General features: G+C 35.2%; 1 protein-coding gene across 5 annotated transcripts in view; it reads right to left on the reverse strand.

The window, feature by feature from the left end:
- AIR9 (Outer arm dynein light chain 1 protein) overlaps positions 1–12213 on the reverse strand; it is a 30554-nt gene extending 18341 nt beyond the window's left edge. For 2 of the 5 annotated variants that reach the window (XM_011625747.3, XM_088857417.1), the window contains exons 1-15: positions 11959–12213; positions 9661–10736; positions 9140–9211; positions 8422–8487; positions 8181–8252; positions 7968–8033; positions 7790–7852; positions 7456–7521; positions 7098–7197; positions 6560–6661; positions 3018–3250; positions 2807–2921; positions 1761–1881; positions 1489–1664; positions 754–889 (exon numbers count right to left, since the gene is read on the reverse strand). In XM_011625747.3, the coding sequence (XP_011624049.2) occupies positions 754–889; positions 1489–1664; positions 1761–1881; positions 2807–2921; positions 3018–3250; positions 6560–6661; positions 7098–7197; positions 7456–7521; positions 7790–7852; positions 7968–8033; positions 8181–8252; positions 8422–8487; positions 9140–9211; positions 9661–10554 (2282 nt within the window). In that variant the 5' untranslated portion in view covers positions 10555–10736; positions 11959–12213. Of the gene's footprint in view, positions 1–753; positions 890–1488; positions 1665–1760; positions 1882–2806; positions 2922–3017; positions 3251–6559; positions 6662–7097; positions 7198–7455; positions 7522–7789; positions 7853–7967; positions 8034–8180; positions 8253–8421; positions 8488–9139; positions 9212–9660; positions 10737–10837; positions 10937–11941 lie in introns of all 5 variants that reach the window. The other 3 variants (XM_020668230.2, XM_020668231.2, XM_088857416.1) reach the window with 3 other exon arrangements.
- Positions 12214–21246: the final 9033 nt, after the last annotated feature.

Below are 21246 nucleotides of genomic sequence, written 5' to 3' on the forward strand. Positions count from 1 at the left end.
GGCCACCCTTTTCTTTCCCCACTTCTTTGATCAGTAATTCTCTCATTGTAAAGTTAAAGCATTTTTGGACCCTATGGGCTATGTATAGAGTGCCCTACTGGGTCACCTCATTTTTGGTATACTCTATTATTCAGTAATACAATTATAGTGAACTTCCTCAAAAAAACAAATTCCCAAAAAATACAAGGTATCTCTTGATATCGTGGTATCAAAGTGTCAAGTTATCTCGAGAATAAAGTGATCACATGTAGAAAGGAAAACTCTAGTTGCTCAATGGTCAACTTAATGTTCAAAATCTATGGACTGTTCTGAAGCCATCAATGTAAATTTCTGGTGTTGCTACAATGGAGAAACTAGAAAGTCACAGGAAGCAGAATTTGAGAGATTAACAAAGAAATTACAAACAACAATGAAAGATTGGTTTAGAAGGCATTTCTGAGATGGTTATTCATGGACTTCTTAGCACAATGGCTGCTCGTGGAATGTTCTAGCACAATGACATAGATCAATAATGTTACAAGTTTAAGGATACCATTGCCATCAGTTGAATGGACAATAACAAAAATGACGAGTCAACCTTTGCACATTTTACCTAGATGTACTTTGAAAATATGCATGTGGGTAGTTATATTCAAAGAAATGTCCTGATTCAGAAGCAGGTTTTTGACACTTAACATTTAGGATAAGTGCAATGCCTTGAACATAAAAAACATTCTGAGCATCTAGGCACTCAAAAAAGCAGGAAAAGCATACCCAGTTTCCTTGTTCTCACGAAGCCACTCAAACTTGCTTGGGCCTTCCCTTCCTCCAAAATAATCCCCAACCCCTTTAATGGTAATACCTTCAACAGCATCATGTAGGATGCGTACATTACTCACTGAAGGAGTAGCTGGCATGAGAAAAACATAGATAACAAGTAAAACTTAGAACAATTAACAAGATCAATAAGAAACTCAAAAAAAAGTGAACATCATATGCCATGATCACAGTAAAGTTCAATAACTTCAACTCTGAATTGAGAAACAGTTCTTTTTTGCACAAGCTTTCAAGAAGGATGAACAGCAAATTTTGACAATAAGTTTTCAATAGAAAGACACGTCTTAGTAATCTACAATTCACGTAACCAGCAAAATAAGATAAACAAATGAATTCACAAAGAGACATAGGAGCTCTTACTCCCAATGGGTGGCCAAAAGGATGCACTAAACATGAACTCACAAAGAGACATAGGGGCGCTTGCTCCCAATGGGTGGCCAAAAGGATGCACTAAGCCAAAAATTATGCCATCATTACTAATAATAGCAAGTCATAATAAGTAACTACGACCATAATTCTCTCTGAAATTTGTAGAAAGCCACCTTCCATATGCAAAAGTGGGAATACACCATTACATGCACACATGCATGCATGAGCATTGGAGATAGAATGCCAAAAAACTTTCAAATCGATACTAAAGAGAAGCACCCAATTTCCTTATCCAAAGCATACCGGCCTTTACAAAGTCAGTCATAGCATACTGAGGCTCTCCTTTAACACCTTCCTCTGTCACTGGTGTGTACATAAAAACCAAACTCGAATCAATGTCATCTACTGTCAACCGATACTCTTCATCTTCAGCTCCAACTATTACCACAGGACTGCTGTTCCATCTCCTTCTCAACCAGCTGGGGATAAAATAAAAGCAGCAAAGCATAAGCAGTAGTAAAAAATACCTCAGGAAAAGAAATAGTTTCATGCAAGAAGCAAAGAAGAAAACTCACCTTGCCACGCCTTTTCCTGGAGGCCCACCACACCATGCAACCTCAGCAAAGCCTTTGATCACATTGCCCTCAACGAGTTCTCCTTCGACCTTTAAGTTGAGAACCTTCGGGCATCCAGTGCCTGATCCAAACAGAAAATCAAAATAATAACTGGAGGTTTCACCGGATGTGACAACCCAATGCACAAACAGAACTCTGTTGAAATATCTATTAAGATTCTATCATTCCAAAAAATGTATTAAAAAATAAATAAATAAATAAGCTACCCAGAAGCTGCAATATTCGTCACAGGGTAGAATCCCATAGCTTACAAGAGAGGTAGCACAGCTTGAATTAAGTTGAAAAGAATTCAAGTATTCAACAATGCCTCATTTTCTTTTCCTGACTCCGCTTTCAGCACAGTTGGTGTAATACATATAGAAAATTTTTCTTATAACCGACTTTGGCTATCAAACCAGACATTTTGAAGACCTTAACAAAAAAATTAAATAAACACCTATAGAATGCATTCCAAACTAAAATAGAATAAAGAAGGAAACACCTACCTTATGGGAAAGTTTAACACAAAAGCTATTTCAAACCTTTTTATTCAAGCTGAAGTTTGTGACTATTTATGTCATTTTCCATTGTATCTAGGTCTTAGTTTTTACTTTATGAAAACAACGTGCTTTTAATCCTTTCATATGATCTGTATATTTTTCTTTTTGCTATAACTGACATCAAGTGTAAAAATCAGTATAAGAAATTAGCAAAAAACCTCACTATTCTTGTTGAAGATTGTATGAATTTTGGTTAAAATTTACCTAGCATCTTAGCATGAGTGGTTGCTTAATGTTAGTATGAAATAGAACCACCTTATTTATTCTTGATTAATAATGGAGATCAGAAGTTCAACCAAGAAATGCTAATTACCGCACAGATAAACAGTTCTGCAGCCATTTCAATTGTTTACCCTAAGTCTAAGGGAATAGTAATTATTAAGCATGGTACAATAGCATGCATTTAAATTTTCCAAATGTAAATTCAATATGCAAAGCAAAACATACCAGCAGTAACGGGACAAGAAACGGCAAAGATTGGAGGATACTCAGTATCACCCAGTATTGGAATGCACTCAACCTTCAAGAATCGATCGATCTCTTCATGCTTTGGCCAGTAGCTCTGAGAAAGAATTTGATCAAGCACACTGAATCCACAAAATGATGCATTGATACCAAATAATAATAGATTCTTAATATTCAACCCATGATGTTTTACCTCTCCATTGGCACCTTTGATAGCAACAAATCCGGTAGGTGTTTTCTCTCCAATAAACCATTGGTATTTTAGAAATAACTCAGAATCATTAGACACTGTGCGGTCTTTCACAAAAACAAAATGGCAGCGGCAAGCGTCATCTTCAAAAGGTTGATCAACACATGCTTCCTTAAGAATGTAGCCTGGGGGTAAATGGTCCTTCCATCGTCCATAAAAAAACCGGAAAGTCGAATCTGTTCACATGCAACCATAGTAATAAAGTTTCTGAAGTTAAAGGACTCTTGAACTATAGGCATCTCATCCTCAACGAACATGCATACATTTCAGCTGTTCCCACTTCTCATATGTTGACAAAACAATAAAGAAGATAGAAATGCCAGTAATGTGTTAATATTTACAATTACAGTCAAATATTACTGCTCAATGTTTCTTTGTTCTTTTTTTTTCTTTTTTTTCTTTTTTTAAACTTACCAGTGGGTTTTTTTTAAAAAATAAAAATTACCAGTGGGGTACCTGTACAAACACCGCTACTGTATAGAAAAACAAAAAAAAAAAACTCTTGGATGTTTAGTAACCAACATGTAGAGCTCTGATTGATCCTAAAAGTTTCAAATGAACTGGAAATTCCACCGATACTTTGCAAAGTAGCAATTGAATTAATAAAAAAAATACTAGGCATATCCTAGCCAGCTGAAAGACAAGCATATCAAGAAGAGAACTCCACAAAACATACATCTAATGTCACCAAACTTGACTAAATACCTACTACACATCCTCTGTTGATAGAAAAAATAGCCTCTAGCATTAGTGATACTCTCAACGAATCCTCTCTCCAGAAATGACACCACAGGAATGTCTCACATATCCAGAAGCCACCATGAAACTAAGACATTCCATTCGTTAAATGTATAACAATCTAGTCCCTTCATTAATTGTATTGTGAGAAAACCATCTACAAAGAGCCTTACCCGCTGGTTGGGGATATTTTTGTATCATGGTGCCCATCACCAGTTTCCTCAAGTATGGAGCACAAAACCATGTACAGCAACCCACACCCAATTACCGGCTTAAAACTCAGCGACGGGCAGCCTCATCTTATCCGACCAATCCTTAAAAGGCAGGGTAAATGCAAGTTCCCAACTCAGGGTGCCCTGCCAAAAGCAAAAACTGCAGGGCCATCCACTCCAACAGGCAGGCAGTCAGCATATACACCTAAACTGCCAGAAAATGGCAAATGCTAAGGAAAACCCCCAAACGTGAACATATCAAGGCCAATTTTGGAGATCCTCATTTTGGGTTATGAAAGACCTCTCTAATTAAGGTCATGAACTTTGGGATAGGTTGTGACCCAAAACCCATGACAGCTAACAAGGGTTTTGGTTTAACCACTATGAAGATGACACAAATGGTCACAAAATTGGGCTGAAATCTAACCTACTATACCCCCAGGATATCCCCCAAAAATCAGGTCATTATGGTATCGAGAGGCCAAGATACTAAAGAAACTACGTTGATAGCATGTATGATGGCCTGTGTAGCATGGAAAATAATGCAAAATTGTAAAGGACCCCTTGTAAGTCAGTACCTAATAAACCCGAAACTCTCAAGAATGATAGCAAAGTGCTCAAAACTCTTATCTTTAAAATTTGGAATCAATTCAACATCATTTGGTACTGCTAACTAAAGTTCTTGCATGTAGCATATTTTTCCTAGGCTACCTTGAGTTATTATTCACAATGCTTAAAAACACTGCAAAACAGCACAAAAGGTGATTTTGTGAAGGTAATATCTCCCAAAACCCATGGAAAAGTGACCTGGTTTTTTGGTATGTGGTTCCTTACTATGTAAGCTTTCCATCAAGGTATAATCTTGGGGGTTCTTACTTGGGAATGGAGAGATCTAGAGAGAAGTTGGGATATTTCAGCACTTTCTCATGTTGCAGACTGACCTCCGCTCACCTTTTCGACAATTTCTCCCAATCCGGGAGGAGTTTTAATATTAAACTTGATTGTGCGAACTCCTGACTCAATCCTCTTTCCATCCATATAAGATGTGTTGTAATCATTTTGGAGATTACTGAAGATTTTTTAGCCCAATTGCAGCTACATTTTTTTAGCCCAATTGCTGAAAACCAGGAATTTACACCCACAAAAACACCCATAACTCCTTCAATATGTGAAGGTTCTGGGTGATATTAGAGGCAAAATGATCCTATATTGAACAAGCAAAAACCAGTAAAAAGGCAGAAAAATAAGCAAGAAAAGTGTATGGATACATGGTTTTGCTGATTTTTTGATAGAAATCCACAAAAACATCCATAAGTCCCTCAAATCTTGGAGTTTTTGGATGAAATTTGTTGTAAAATGTTCCCAAATAGATCCTCTACGACTTTGTGGAGCCAATTTCGCTGCTTACTGAAACAAGGCCCTAAAGTGATGAATATATGGGATCCCAAGTGTTCCAAGGGCAATAGTTAAAATTTTCATCAAAAATCACCCCAACAAACTTGTCCGTTTCGAAAGTAATGGGGCAAAAAGTTGGTTTCCACCCATGTATCATCAAGAAAGTTATTTCTCCACCCATGTTTCAATCCACATCTACAAAAGGCCCAACCCTAGGTCATTTGAAGGGTTGGATGTTGGAGATTGGAAACTTGAGAGAGCAGCTTAGATAGAGAGAGAGAGAGAGAGCAAGCTAGAGAGAGAAACTCCAATATCTAGAAAGAGAAAATTCAAACCCTAGCAAGTCATACCTCAACTTGATTTGAAATCCTAGCAAAGAGAGAGAATCAAACTATCGGGGCTTATGCCGGTATGATATAAGCCAGATGGTCTAAATGAATCCATCTAACAAGATCCGAGAGATTTCGAATCCAATTTGTAAGCATTTTCTTTGCTTAATTAAAAAGTTATGTTTTCTCTTTTTCTCATGTGCTTGCTTTCCATATGGAGTCATTTATATATTGTCATGCACGCATACATGAAATAGGGTGACACCCATGAGTAACACTAACACACTTGGGGCAGTAATCCATCAACAGAATTTGTTTTTAAGTAATACATTAATCAATGTAAAAAGATATCAATTCAAGAAGGTACAATACAACTACAACAATTACAATAGAAAAGCAATTGGGAAGAAGATCATGTAAAATAACTCTTAGATCATGACATTACCTAGGTAACAAAGAGATACAAGAAACACATCATAAAGGTAAATGACAATCAACCGTAACTTCTCAAGATATGTCCTTATACACAGAAGGAAAAAAAAATCAAAGCAATACCAGCAAAAATCTAAAGGCTAATAGAGCAATGTGCTTCAAAATTGTAAAATGTTGTGAGAACTGAGAAAAATAGATATAAGCTAAAGAAAATGTGAAACACATGGATATAATATTAACTTGAGGATATGAACATTCAACATAAGAAAGCATGAAAAATTCAAGCCATATTGAGAAAAAGAAATACAAAAATCATAAAAAAGTAAACAAGACCTGATTCCCATCCTTGGTACCAAAAGACGGAGCATAGAAAGCTAACCTTCAGAAAGTTCAGGCTTACAAAAATCCCAACCATCTCTTATGCATAAGGCTGTGTGGGCAGGATATAGTTTTGCAAGCTTCTGCTCCTCAGAAGAGAGATCTACATGAATTCCATGAATTAAAGTAAGCAAAGGTACTAAATTAGAAAATGCTAAACCTAAAATAAATAAAAAAGAAAAGACAATCGCCTCCCACAAATTGATGGAAAAGATAAAGACTATTTGTCAAAAAGAAAAGAAAAGATAAAGAATGTGAAACCCCAAGAGCTCCCATATAAATCTTGGATTCACGGCAACTTAAAACTGGTGAATAAAATGACATGAATAAAATGACTAGACACGCACACTACATTATAAGGAGCTCAGATTCTTCGAAAGTGGGAATGCTTTCCTTGGTGGGAGTTGATTTATGTGAATGGAAATATTGCTCGTTCATTAAAATGGATCAGTGTACCAAAAAACCTCATAGGATGCCAACATAATGTTCAAACATATCCTACATCAGGTCATCAGTATTTAAAGTTCTTGGGAACGTACCTCGATCATTGAACTTTTTTAGAGTGGGTCCAACAAGCAAGATGGAAGCTGCTTCTAGATGGGGCATTTCCAATATCGGGTTCTCCTCCACGCGTAAATGCTGTGGCAGAGGACACAACAATCAGAGACCTCATCCAATTTAAATTAGCACAAACATTAACATGAAATAATTAGAAAACATGGCAAACTATTTTAAAGTGTGTACCATGTAGTTAATCAAAAAGCTTCTTTTGCAATGCATATACAACTTTTTTTTGGGTAAGTAATGCATATACTCCCTACTGAATGAATATTCATAAACGAATGGCACAGAGCACATGTATTACAGAAGCTCCACGTGCACGAAAAAACCACTAACCTCGAGAAGTGGTAGATGAGGAAATCCTTTTAAAGTTGATATTTTATTTTTGCTGGCTGCTAATACCTGAAAGGGTGCAATCAAAAAAAGAACCAAGTTCAAACAAAGAAAACAAGGATTGTGTTAAGCTCTGATTGATCCTATAACCTTTCTAACAATGGTAATAGTACATCTAAGATAGATCCATATGTAATAAGGAGTCTCAAACGTTCCAATTGATGGCTAACATGTAATTCGCAAACTCATGAAACCAACGTGTTACCACACAATTATGCACAGATTTATCAAAAATGAAAGAAACTAGAACTATCACAATCATTATGAGGGTGCAAACCTGCAGTCTGGGTTGACTGGCCATGGCAAGTGACTTTAACTTATTTTGAGCAACTGATAAAAACTGGAAATAAAAGGAACACATCAGATAATTGAGTACGAAGCAATCAGTTTGACATGATGGCCATGTGCCGGAGGGACCAATAAGACCAAAAGGCGTCATTACAAGACATGAATACCTCCAAATTAGGAAGCTGAGGGAGGCTCGCAAGTGATGTGATTTGATTTCCAGCAAGATATAATTGCTGCAAACATACAAATTACAAAGAGCATAAATCCCAGCTCAACCATTCCTTAGGCTTAGACAATTAAAAAGACATTGTGCTCATGGAGAATAGAAATGGGATAGACATTAAAATGTTATTTAAGAATGCACGAGCAGTCTCACCGACCTGGAGAGCTTTACAATTCTCAAGCGGCTCAAATCCTGGCCCTTTGAACTCATTAAAGCTCAAATCAAGAACCTGGCCGGAAAAACAATTCAAGCGTCACATTATGACTTACTACTGAAAGTGACTTCGAATTGAAACTAATGCTCGCTCAAACAGCTAATGTAACAGTAAATTATATACCCTCCAACCTCTATATGGATTCCTGAAATAGCATTTAACACCATGCAAAATCAACACAAACCTTCACGCGTTTCAAAATCTCAATCCCCGTCAGAGATGATAGAAGATTATCCCTGAGATAAACAAACTGTACAAGAGGAATATCAATAAAACTCAAATTTTACAAGCCAACAAGGCAACAATACAAAAGGTCGAATTTATGTCTCCAATTTGAATGGAATTTTTCTCGAAAATGCCAATTTGAGTGGAACTATTCACAAGAAAAATTAAGATGTTCAGATTGAAAACCCAGGACAGTTTGTGGATAAAATTGAATTGCATAGGCCACAATCAGTAGGCAACCAGTCAACAGATGAGTTTGAAGTCCAAGAAATCATCTCATCAACAAGCCCGAAAATCCTTTTCGGATTCTACAAAAAGCATGGTCGTGCAGAGGAACTCTCATATAACAATGAAATTATGAAACTTTTCCTGAACTGCTTATTGAATGCTCAGATGTGTATAGATATGCACTGCATGTATACATGCATGCACTGTGGGCATACAAGTGCACACAAAGTTGTGGCAGTAATTGATGGAAAGATTAGATTTTATAGCACAATATGGAAAAGATTCAGCAGACCTAGAGGTTGCAAATTATTTGCACCACATTGGGCTTTAGAACTTATTACACAAGTTCCGAACTTAGATAGACAGATTGGCCAAAGATTCAACCATATCAATGTCCTCAGCAGAAAAGTATGCATGCAGGTAAGAAAATACAACTTCAGATTAATTACCTCTAGATTTGGGGACAAGTTCAACCCACCAGCATCCAGATTGCGTACTCTGTGACCCCTAAGATCTAGTCTCTGAAAAATCAACCAAATGACAAAAGAGAAAAGACCAATTATTTAAAACACAATGCTTCAAAGTAATAAGAGATTGAAACTCAAAGCCGAAGCGTCAGCCAGCAACATCCTTAGTTTTAAATTAGGTCACTATGCATATTTACCTGACAAGAGAAAAGTGAAACAACGACAAAGAAAACAACACACCACAAGAAGAAACATGATATGTAAGATTGTTCAAATCAAGGATTGAAAAAGTTCCCCAAATAACATATAGGAGAGAGCAACAGGGTGCGTCACAGAGGTGACTCCACACCTCTCTGCTCAGGTGTGAAGAGAGTGGAGGTGGGGGAGAAGAAGAGGAATGGAAAGCCATGGTATCTGTGCCATAATCTGGCCACACAGAGAGGAGAGGGAGAGAGAGAGAGAGAGAGAGAGAGAGATCAAGCATGTGATACTCTGGTCCGTACCACATCATCTCCTGCTTTGATCTCCACTTGTGGGAGCATCACAAATCTAGAGTCCCGACCATCCGGAGTGGAAGACTTACGGCGGCCAGTAACAGACGAAGAACCCCGGTCAACTGATGCCGATAATGAACCCAACTTTGCCTTGCTATTAATTGAAGGGGATCGGCTCGAAGGAGTAGAAGGCATCCTCTTTAGGCTACTAGCACTACCATCAAGTGAGACTGAGCTCCTAACCTGCGTCACACTTAGAGGCGTTGAACCCTTCTTCACTGAAGAACCAAAAGCAGCACCAGGGGAAGAGTTAAAAGCTCCTTGAGGAGACAAGATAGAGGGCTTAACCAAAGGTTTTCTCACAATTTCTTGCTTTCTATTGTCGGTTCTAGGAGATAGGCGTGAAGTTTTCATAGTAGAAGAAACGGAAGACGGTGTTGAAGGTTTAGTGGTAAGAGAAGTCAAAGAAGCTCTTCGAGACTCAGTTGGGTTTTGCTTTTCTGTTTCTGAAACAGAGGAGGAAACCCGTTTTAGTCCAGCTGCTGTGGTTATGTTTTCTGGCCGTTTATTAACCGATTGTCGCTCGGTAGTCAACCCACCAACGCTATTCCTTCTCTTTAAAGCAGCTGCATTTTTATCAGAAGCGCTTGAAGGAGAACCCGAAACGCTGGCTCTTAGTTTTGTTGATGAACCTGAATCTGAAAGAGAAGAAGTACCTTCTGCTCTCTTCTTGGTCAAAAGAACTGGTCCTGAAGGTCGAATTGGCTGTGTAGGAGATGGTTTCCCATTTTTCAGCATTTTTTTGGCACTTCCTACTGAATCTGTGATGCACTTCTTTAAAGGTGCTGACTCTTGGGGCTTCTTAACCACATCTTCATCCACACTCTCCAATGGAACCTCCATTTTTTAAAATTAAAAAAATACTATTTATGTCTTCCAAATTCCCAATAACCTCAATAAAGACGGGCCTACTCCTACTGCATTCTCAATGGCACTTTTCTGTGGTGCGAGATGATGACCCAATCAAACCAATGGAAGCATAATTATATAATTGTCTCAATTGCAGTTGTAGTGCCCTAAAGATCCTGCCAGAAAATTAAAAAGAAAAATATAATCATAAAATAAAAGTATTAAAACCTATTAGATTACACAAAACATTGATATTGAAAGCATAGAAATCCCTTACTCATACATTTCAATGATCATTGGTTGTGCATGTCTTTTTAGACCATAATAAGACTATTCTTCCACTTAGATGACAGACATTACCATGAACATACTGATCCTGGTATGAAACAGAAGACCCAAAATCCATAAAACATTATACTTTTGCTGAAGTTGCAGATGTAGAAAGGAACCATATTTTTGTAATAAGAAATCCACAATGTTCATGCTATTCTAGCTCAAGGGGCTACTATGGAAGCACCTTAAAACGAGGTAAACAATATATCTCGTGAAAAACCAGAGATGTGATCTATAACCACAAATTTTGCCCAACAAAACTGACACAAAAGAATGCAGGCATCAAAGACCAGATAAAAGTAAGTACCTTAGTGAAGTGTCTAGCAACTAAAAGAGGGCATGGAATCAAACACTATTGCCGAAATCAGCTTCAAAACTCATATAATTACACGGGAAGAAGCAAAAATACTGACTGCCCAACTCTAGAGATCAAACAAGTAACAGAACCTTTAAAAACCGTGAGACTATTTTGTTACATGAAGAAAAGCCCATTAACGATGAACTGCTGAAATCCAGTCCACAACCCCAGAATTCACCAAAGCAAAAACAAGAACACTACTACAAGAGCAGCATGAATGCATTTCAAACAAATTTACAATAAAACTTTGGAAACCAGTATAAGACTATATCATGAACAGAGCGGGGAATCCCCAAGATGATTCTAACCTGAGGTCGAAATGTTAAAATTAACCCTGTAATTCACTAAGATCGAGTTAAACACTGATACGCAGTGTTTCTAAAGAAATTGCAGATATCTTCGGCATAATGCAAGCTTTAAAAACCAGAAGCAAAGTATCTCGCAGAGAGAGCACAGTCTCATGAAAGACGCTGATCTGAACTCCAAAGCATAGAACTAACCATAAATGACAAAAAGGACCCTATCTTTACTGCACTTTTCATGATCTTCATATTATCTTCGGGAAAATGCAAGTTTTAAGGCCATGTTTAGGGCATTCGAGACCATTTTTGAAGCAGTGACAACAATGAAAAACACTGAAAAGCACAAGAACCTGAACAAAAATGCAACTCCTTTGAAGCAAAAGCTAACCAGAAACGAGATCTCACCTCCAATGCAGCTCGATCTCATGCACTTTCAACGCCGGAAAATGGCACTATAAGCCTTGAGTTGGCGGGAAAACCTAACCTTGTAGCCGGAAATGCACGAAGAATGGCGTCGTAAAGGGCAGATTCCCGCCGGAATCAGGTTTTCCGGCGGCTTGACAGCGGGAAATCAAGTTTCCGTCGGCAAGCTTAGGATACCTCGAAGGAGAGTGGTCATTGTCTCCCACTCTGACAGAGATGGAAACTAACCTGAGGGATGGGAGGGAGGAAAATGAAGTGTAATATGAATATAAATATTTTAAAAAGAGGGAAAAAAAAAAAAGGATGGAATTTTTATAAGGTTGCATGTAAATAATCCAATTAATCGCACCGCCAAATTTTATCCCAGCATATAATTTTGGTGTAAAAAGTTTTTAGGATTACCGAAAATCTATTTTAATATCTAATGATAAAATTTTAAAACTTGTTAAAATAAAATAGATCTATAAACATATAAAAATATTGACAGGATAATATGTTGTGGGATTCAAATTTTTTTTTTTTCGTATCCATATGTAGAGATGATCAATTAAAGGGTTTTTTAACATTAAAACAACATTTTTTTGATGTATTTTTTAGGTGTATTATTAATTCTGTATTTTTAAGGTTACAAAGTTATATAATTTTTTTCAAAAAACATTCCTTACCTTTTTTAAATATGAAAAATGTTTCATAGGTTACATTTAAATTTAGACAATAAATAGATTATGAGTAGTGTACCATGCTCTACCAGTTTAGCTCTGAACATTTTCCTCTTCAAAAAATCAGCCCCTGGTTTTTCGGACGGATTGTTGATATGTGGCTCTTCTTCCAAACACTTTACACTATAAAACTAAGGTACATATTTAAATTTTATCAAAGAAATGTAGTTCCAATGTTAAAAACTTTATTATTGCTAAAAAAAATTATATTCAACTCTATTTATAAAATTTAGAACTCTTTTAAAAATGCAGATCAACCATTTCTATAAACACTTGAAAATATTAAAAATAAACCATCTATATAATTTTCTTCAATATCCACTATTTTTAAGACGTGAGATTCTTTTTTTTTCTTTACATTCATACAATTGGAAGTTGAGATTTTTTATTATAAAATTTTCCAATTCCGTAATATTTATTTTTAATAAATTTTTGAGATGCACCCAATTTCAATTATAATAAATAAATAAACAAACAAGTTGCAACCTTATATAAACTTTTACTTTTTGAAATTACTAACAAGTGGTTCTTATTTCCGGTAATTCACTCTTTTTCATTGGTCTGGAGAGACAAAGGGGCGATGATGGTGGTCTTGGTATTTTTTAGTGAGAAAAAAATGTAGAAAACGAGTGGTAAAATAACCCTTTCAAATTTGAAATGACGAAGATATCGAGAAATCTAGGGACGAAAATGGCACTTCGATTGCCCTCTAGTGACGTAAATATCCTTCAATTCCAAGGAAGTGATCAACTATTTTGACCGACGGAAACAAGCCGAAGTACTTTATTCTTTTGTCTTTTTTTTCTTTGGAAAAAGTTTACACATGGTTGCAACTTTAGACGTGGTGAAATAAGGTGCACCTCAAAACCCTCCATTGCATAGTATTTCGACGTAGGAGCATGCTCCAACTGATCATTTCGATATTGAGATAAATGGTCATAAAAAAAATGAATTATAAATCTAATAAATAGTTTATCTTGTAACAAATTATCTGGACCGTTTATTTTTAAGATTTTCAAATGTTTCTTGATCTGCTAGATTTATACTATTTTAAAAAGTTTAAAATATATAACTAAAGATAAAAAGAGATTTTGAAGCCATCGTTAGATTTTTGATACCGAAATGGTATCTACAAGTAATTTTATAGGTACGCCTTACTTCTACAGTATAACGAGACAACCTTATATAAACCTTACATTTTGTTCTTTTTATGCATGGAGATCTGTGTCAAAATTCAATGGTAATTTTTTAAGGTCTTATTCACATGGAAGTGGGAAGGTGTCATACTATCATTACTAAAAAAAAACATGCACATTAAAAATAGAGATTGTACATTATGAGACTTTTTATCTTTCTTACAATAAGTTCACAATTACTTGTAGCCCTTGGATATTAATTTGGATTGTTTGGGGTATGTCATGCTGAAACTTAGAATATAGTTAGTAACATGTTTAGAACCATTCGATTTGAAATCTAATAGACAAAAATGATTATGATATCCTTGTATCTTTTCTATGGTACAAGAAAATCACACTTAGCTTTTGATAGTGGATGGTATGTTGTCGACTGCATTGAAGATAAAAAATAATAATGATCCATGAAAAAAGGAGGAAAAATAAGTAAGAAAAAAATTGGCCTCCGGCAAGCCAACCTCGTTCAGGCCCTGACCCTGGCTTTGCGGCGCGGCCCAATCCTCGTGCCATGGTAATCTAGCTCTCGGGTGACATCTTATAGCTCGAGCCCTAATTTATTAGGGCCAGCTTGACCAGGTTAGACCGAGGCACGCGACTCATTGCCAAGCGTAGGCCTAACTGTGGCTCGTCGTTATTAATATGAGACCATCGCTTCATGGTCCTACGAGTCTCCATCACTTATTATTCATATTTGGTTTCTATAAATAAATACTTATTGCTTTAATGGTCAGAGAGCAATTATTGGCGGTAGGATGTGGTAGTGGGTTCTAAATTCCAAGCTCCTTTTACTTACCAAAAAGATTAGCAATATAAAAGTATTTGCTCTGGCCTAAACTTTGGAATCATAAAGCATAACCCGATTCTAATAAGTATCAATTTTAAATTAGAAAAATGCATTACATGATCATGGAACCATGGAGGATGCATTTTCTTATACTCCCATAAAACACATGGCAACCACGTTCCAAGAAACCAAACACTCCATCTATTTTGAGAATGCTTAAAAAGTCACCGGTTAAGTATTGACTGGTCCTAGTTAGATTGGATATGGAGCTCGATGATTTCAAGTGAGACCCCCCCTAAATTCGCCGAGCTCCTGTTTTATTTTTCCTTTATTAAAAATTCCCTAATCTATCATGAAAACCTCGACTTAGATATGGTTCCAATAAGTAATAAGATGCGAAAAAATCAATTTAGGCGGGTTGGCCATGTGCAACGTATACCCAATATAACACTTATTAAGAAGTGCGAATTGAGTCAAGTCAAAATGGTTAAAAAATAAAAAATAAAATAAAACACTACCCATTTGTTCTTATAGTGAATTTGAGCTGCTCGCCCTACAAGCTGGTTGACTCACAAGGATATTTCCCGTTTCGAAGTACCACCTGATATTTATTCAATGGTTTTGATATATACAAAGCATTGATCTTAACTAAAACCCTACAAAATATGCATTTTTTGTGCTAGAAACCCAAACGGTCTAAAATCTATTTTCACCCTTATGAATTTTAAAGTTTAAAAAATAATAATGTAGATCGAGTTGATATACAAACCATTGAAATTTTTTAAAATGAAATACCTGCATTATATGTTACATTTATACATTAATTTTAGGACTTAAATCTTTTTTTCGTATCATGGATCTTGGGGTCAAGATTTTTCAATTAGAGTAAGTGTTTTATATTTTTTAGATGCACCTTACTTGTATGAGATATTACTGTCACCTGGTATAAACTTTTCTCATATTTAATTGGGTGGAATCAATTTATTGCTTTTTGAAAATGTGTCAATGCGCGGGACCAGGGTTTATATGCCACATGTAAAAAGCTTTTGGTGCATGCGTTTTGGATTATAAATTAAATTCTTTTAATTGAAATGGAAATTATTCAACGCATTCTTTCCAACTTTAACAACCTGGTGGACCCTAGCATGTATTAATAACAGACTGTTCTCTTCTAATTTTTAATGCTAGACTACAACATGCCCTTCCCCGGCTCTCTCTCTCTCTCTCTCATTTCAATTTGATATTCTCTCCTTAAATTTTAAATTTCAGCAGTGGGTTACAACATGCCCCCCTCTCTCTACCAATACCTCTCTCTCTCTCCTTGAATTGATATTCTCTCTCCCTAAATTTTAAATTTAAGTAGTGGGCTACAACATGCTCCTCTCTCTCTCTCTACCATGATTTGTAGAGGATCTTATCCACATTTTAGGAATTAATGTATTGAAGAATAATATAATTCATCAATAAGGGCCCAAAATTGTCGATACTTGCTATATTCGTACTGTACATGGTTACAGGAAATTTATATGTTGAAATTTGTATAAGGCGCCCTCTTTATACTGTAGAAGTAAAGCGTATCTCTAAATTATATTTGTATGTATAGTTCATGTTTCAAAAATCTTATGATGGCTTGGTTATGGAATTTAAATTTTCAAAATGGGTATAGAACCAGTATGTCTAAAAATACTTGAAAATCTTAAAAATAGGCAGTATTCTTTTTAGGATTTGAATTTTTTTTTTCTTTATTTCAATATATCTTGAGGCGAAGATTTTCAAATTGAAGGATTTTCTAACATCTGAACACTCTCTTCTAGATGATCTTCGAGGTGCTCCTTACTTCAATAGTATAAGGTTGACACTTTATATAAACTTTTTCTATATTTTATTAGTACAATTACATTAGTTATTTTGCTAATAAATCTGATGGTAAAGCTCTAGTGATTCTATCTCTTTTTTAGACGATCAATTACCCTCGTGAGTATACGAGGCTAAAGGTTTGTGAGTCAAGAAGATAATTAATGTTTTCACAATATCACTGAAGTATGTGCCATCTCATACTTCTTTATTTTTGTTGGAGGTTGGACCACTTGCATCTTTTAGATGGCTTTATTTGTGCAAGCAACTGTATATAGTTTGAGAAACTTTGCTTGTTTGAGACTAGTCGGCATATAGGACATCATGGAGTACAGTAATACTTAATTTGATGGTGGACTGGGTGGGCCGGCATGGGCTTTTAGGCCAAATCTTAATATGGCCTTTCTCATATGCTGAATTAGGACTCGAGCTTTTCTGATTTTATATAGGAATGGAACATAAGACTTCATATTGTGATACTCCATCACTGTACCACTTTGTGAGTCCACTTCTAACTGTTATAATATAGTATATTACCATATTGTATAAAGTACATAGCAAAAGTGCAAGGGTAAGCTTTCTATGCATCTCCTACAACATAAAACTTATATACTTCCCCTTATCCAACAATCCATTTTGAATGTTTTGCTGAGATGGACCCAATCATAATGTCACGTCTCCACACTATTTTATTTTTTATTTTTTTATACAAAATATTTTGACACCAAATTTGATGTGTCTACTCCTCTTTTAAACTCACACTTGTAAAATATATATAAAAAATTCCCAATAAAATAAAATGACCTAAATACCTTTGAAAGTTTCAAGAGGTATTTTGGTTATTATATTTTATCAAAATTTTATTTTTAATATTGTTTTTATGTGTGCCTCATTGAAAAGATGGTACCTACCAAATTTCATATTCAAATTAAAAATAAAATATTTTAAAGCATCTGATCTAGATCAAACGATGAGTGGCTCACTTGATCTAAATTAAACAGTTAGATGGGGAAAAGTATATATCTTCTAAGCTCTAAGGAATGTATATAAACCTTTCCCTGAATATAATGCTATGCTTGTCATTTGTCCAATGGAGGATGATCTAACAATGGATAAAATTTCTTCCTCTCTCTCTATAGGCTTCTCTCTAGGGAAAGAGAGTAATCTTAAAAGTTTTGCAATCATTTGACCATTTGTGTGTGCTTTAAGCTACCACGAGGTGTGGGGCCGTTGGCACTTGTAAATAAAATATGAAGTAATGCACTCTAACTTGCATAATTAGGACAAATGCTAAATAATTGCCACGAGACAAGGTTAAAGTGATTAGCGTGAGCTCTCATGGGAGAATAGTGTACATCTACTCCCTCGGTCAGAAGACCTGTTTGGGATGATTTTTTTCAATATGAAAATTTGGGAATCACCTAAAAATTACTAGATGATTATTCTCAAGAGAAAAAAATTGAACTTTGTGCTTTCTAGTCCTCTAAAACTTGGACAGTCCCTTTTCAACCTCAAAAACTATTTTATTCATTGCATTAAAAAAACTTATTGAGTGGATAGAGGGTGTAATTAGGACATTCTTTCTATGAGATTAATGTATCGGTTGAAAAGGTAATATCCCCAAATTTTGATGGCTCAAAACTAATACTAAATGAGGTTTTACCCAAGAGAATAAATGAATAATATATTCCAACAGGAGTATATTTTATTTTGACTAAAGTGAGAAGCTGATATATAGACAATTATCAACCTATCAAAACACTGCTAGGTCTTCTAAATACCACATCAACTTGATAAGAGTTAATGGCTACTTTTCATTGTTCTTCTGTTTTTTGGAAAAAATATTATTTTGTTTTGCCCATCTGGGTATTTGTATACCCATCTGGTGATGTGCATCCTATGCTAGAATTCATCTCAGAGATAGATTTTAGATCTAAAATTTAGGGGTCCATAAACATATCCATGACAATCATGATGATATTCACAAAGTCAGATCTAGACCGACTATGGAGCTGCAAAAAATTATCTGTGGCAGAATTATAGTTTCAATGATTTAAGGTGTTCCACACAATGTTTAAAAAATCGGCAGATTTTTTTAAATTGGCCGACTAATTTGGGATCGGTCATTGGCTGATCCCGATTTGGCCCGATTCCAACGGTCATGTATGCAGAAATTTTTTTTTTAGTGCACTAATTCGTAGAATAATTGGACTAATTGGCACTAATTGTCTGATTAGTGCACTAATCGGCGATTTGTTCTAAAAATCGGGCGATATGTGTATTGTCGCAGTGCATAGTTTGCAAATCTATCCTTATTATATTTTTTATATATTTCTCCTTTTTTTAATTTTCCTATTCTTCTATAGACACGGTTTTTATGCTGCCAGCCCGTATATTGTAGAAATGTGGGTGTTGACAATAAATATATATTTTAAATGTAATTTAATCCTAATTTTATATGGAGATCATGAATATGAAAATAATAATAATTTGAAAACTATAAATAATAATTATATTAAGAAAACATGTGGACCGTTGGTTACACTTGTTTTTAGATGGACTACCTATTTGCATCAATCTTTTAGATGGACGCTTTATACCTCTAGACATCATATTGTTGAAGTGCTGCCCCACCCGCATGAAACAATTTTCTTTCTTCTATTTGTCTATATAAAAGTTATATACTATTACAAATTTTTATTTGCTAGCTGCAGGGTTTGCTGTTTTGGGTGAGTAGACACATATACACTATAGTTGGTCCGACCTTACAGGGTGCCAAGCCCGTAGGTCCCTCAACTCGGGGGATATAAAATTTTTTTGTTGTTCATCTAATTTGATTTTCAATATAATACCTGCACCACCAACCCCTCAAATGGCACATAGACATACACATAGACACAGATATGAGAGAGAGCTGGAAATTTATCAAAATTGTCACAAAGAGACGAACACTTTTATATTTTACGTACATTTTTAATTGAATTCCAAAATACTAAAAAATAAACATTGTCTTGAGTTGAAATTTTATAATATAATATTATATATTTATATATTTAAATTTATCTTATTAATTTAATTTACATTATATAGTATATATTGATTACGTATTATATATAATACATATTTTTTATATATTGTTCAATTAAACAGTATTGCTTCAAGTGCCTAATCATTTTATCTGGAAACCAATTATGCTTATAATATTTATTTTTTACTTTTTTTATGTGATAGTATAGAAAAACAATAATGTAAATTATAAACATTTTTTAGAATTTTATACAATTTTTTTGGGGCTTTTTGAGTTTTCTGGAATTTTTACCAAAATTGTATTTTGCAAAAGAAATCGGGGCACTAATGGGCCGATTTAGTCGGAATCGGTTGGACTAATCGGATCGGGCCAACTCGGGACTTGAGGGGTACAACCGTTCCAGGCATGGGTCCAAAAAATTGGACCCAATGGGTCAGGTCCGATAATATTTTTTGGGTCCCAATGTATGAAATATATATAAATCTAATTAAATACATATATATTTAAATTTTTGGGGCGGGTCCTACAGTCACCCCTAGACAAAAGTCTAGCGACTCACGATAGACATTTCATTTTCTATTAGTTATTTGTGAAGCAAGTTATTTATGTGCATGTCTTTCATGGCATTTAAATGATAAAAATACTTGGGGCCTTGGAAACTTGGATTTTGAGTGGTACAAAATACCAAACACCATTTTTAAATGAAACCTGGATTTTTTCAGACCATAGAAGGACCCAAAAGGATACAAGTGCCCAAAAAATAAATAAAAAGTAAAAGATGTACATGGAAGGAAAGTTAAACTTCAATTTGCTATCTCCTGTAATGCCAATGAGGTTTTTATATATGTGTTTTGTCTTTATTTGGGTCTAGTTTATATATAGGGTATTCATAAATGTTATGTAATACTGTAAATATGGGTATATAATGGTAAAAAAAAGGTAAAAAAATGAAAGAAAGGAGAAGCACATAGTTATAGGGTGGCAATGGACCCAACTAGACTCCGGACCTGAGGTCGGGGTATGGGTCTAAATTTTGGACCTGAAAGGTCGGATCCGGGTCCAGTCGTACCTTACCCTTCGCCATCCCTAGTTTCACTTTTTTTTACAAGTATGCTATTTAAATTACTAGACTTTATACAATGAGATCATTTACCTTTTGAATAGGGAGGTCACAATTACATACAAACATCCGATGTAAAATCTGATAGCTTGGATGTGTCACAAGTTTGAGAAAATTTATTTTGAACTTTGAGCTTGGTCAATGAAATAAATACAACCACCTAATTTCACATCCAATTGTCAAGATTAATTGTGATCACCTTGTAGAAAAAGTAAATGGTCTCATTATATACTTTGGCTTAAATTATTGTAATATTCATTTTGAAATATTCAAGTTTATAAAAATAATATATGCTCCCCCGAGAGTATAATGTTCATTTACTCCCACTGGCAAGACTCAATTTAGGTGCATTTTCATGACTTCGAAATTTAAGAGTCTAACCTCCTCAACTTAGACACCAACCTCAAAAGAAATATAAACACCAAAATCATACGCACCCATACATGCCTCAAATAACAAGGTCCTCAAATTGAATAGCAATATGTTGGAAAGTTATATCTAAGTATTCCGAACTAAAAATCATTACAAAAATTTATGGTGCTTTTTAAGTGAAACTCACTATTTCATGTCCA

The sequence above is a fragment of the Amborella trichopoda genome, chromosome 2 (assembly GCF_054954075.1).
Source record: "Amborella trichopoda isolate Santa Cruz 75 chromosome 2, AtrichopodaSantaCruz75HAP2 v2.0, whole genome shotgun sequence".
Lineage (NCBI taxonomy): Eukaryota > Viridiplantae > Streptophyta > Magnoliopsida > Amborellales > Amborellaceae > Amborella > Amborella trichopoda.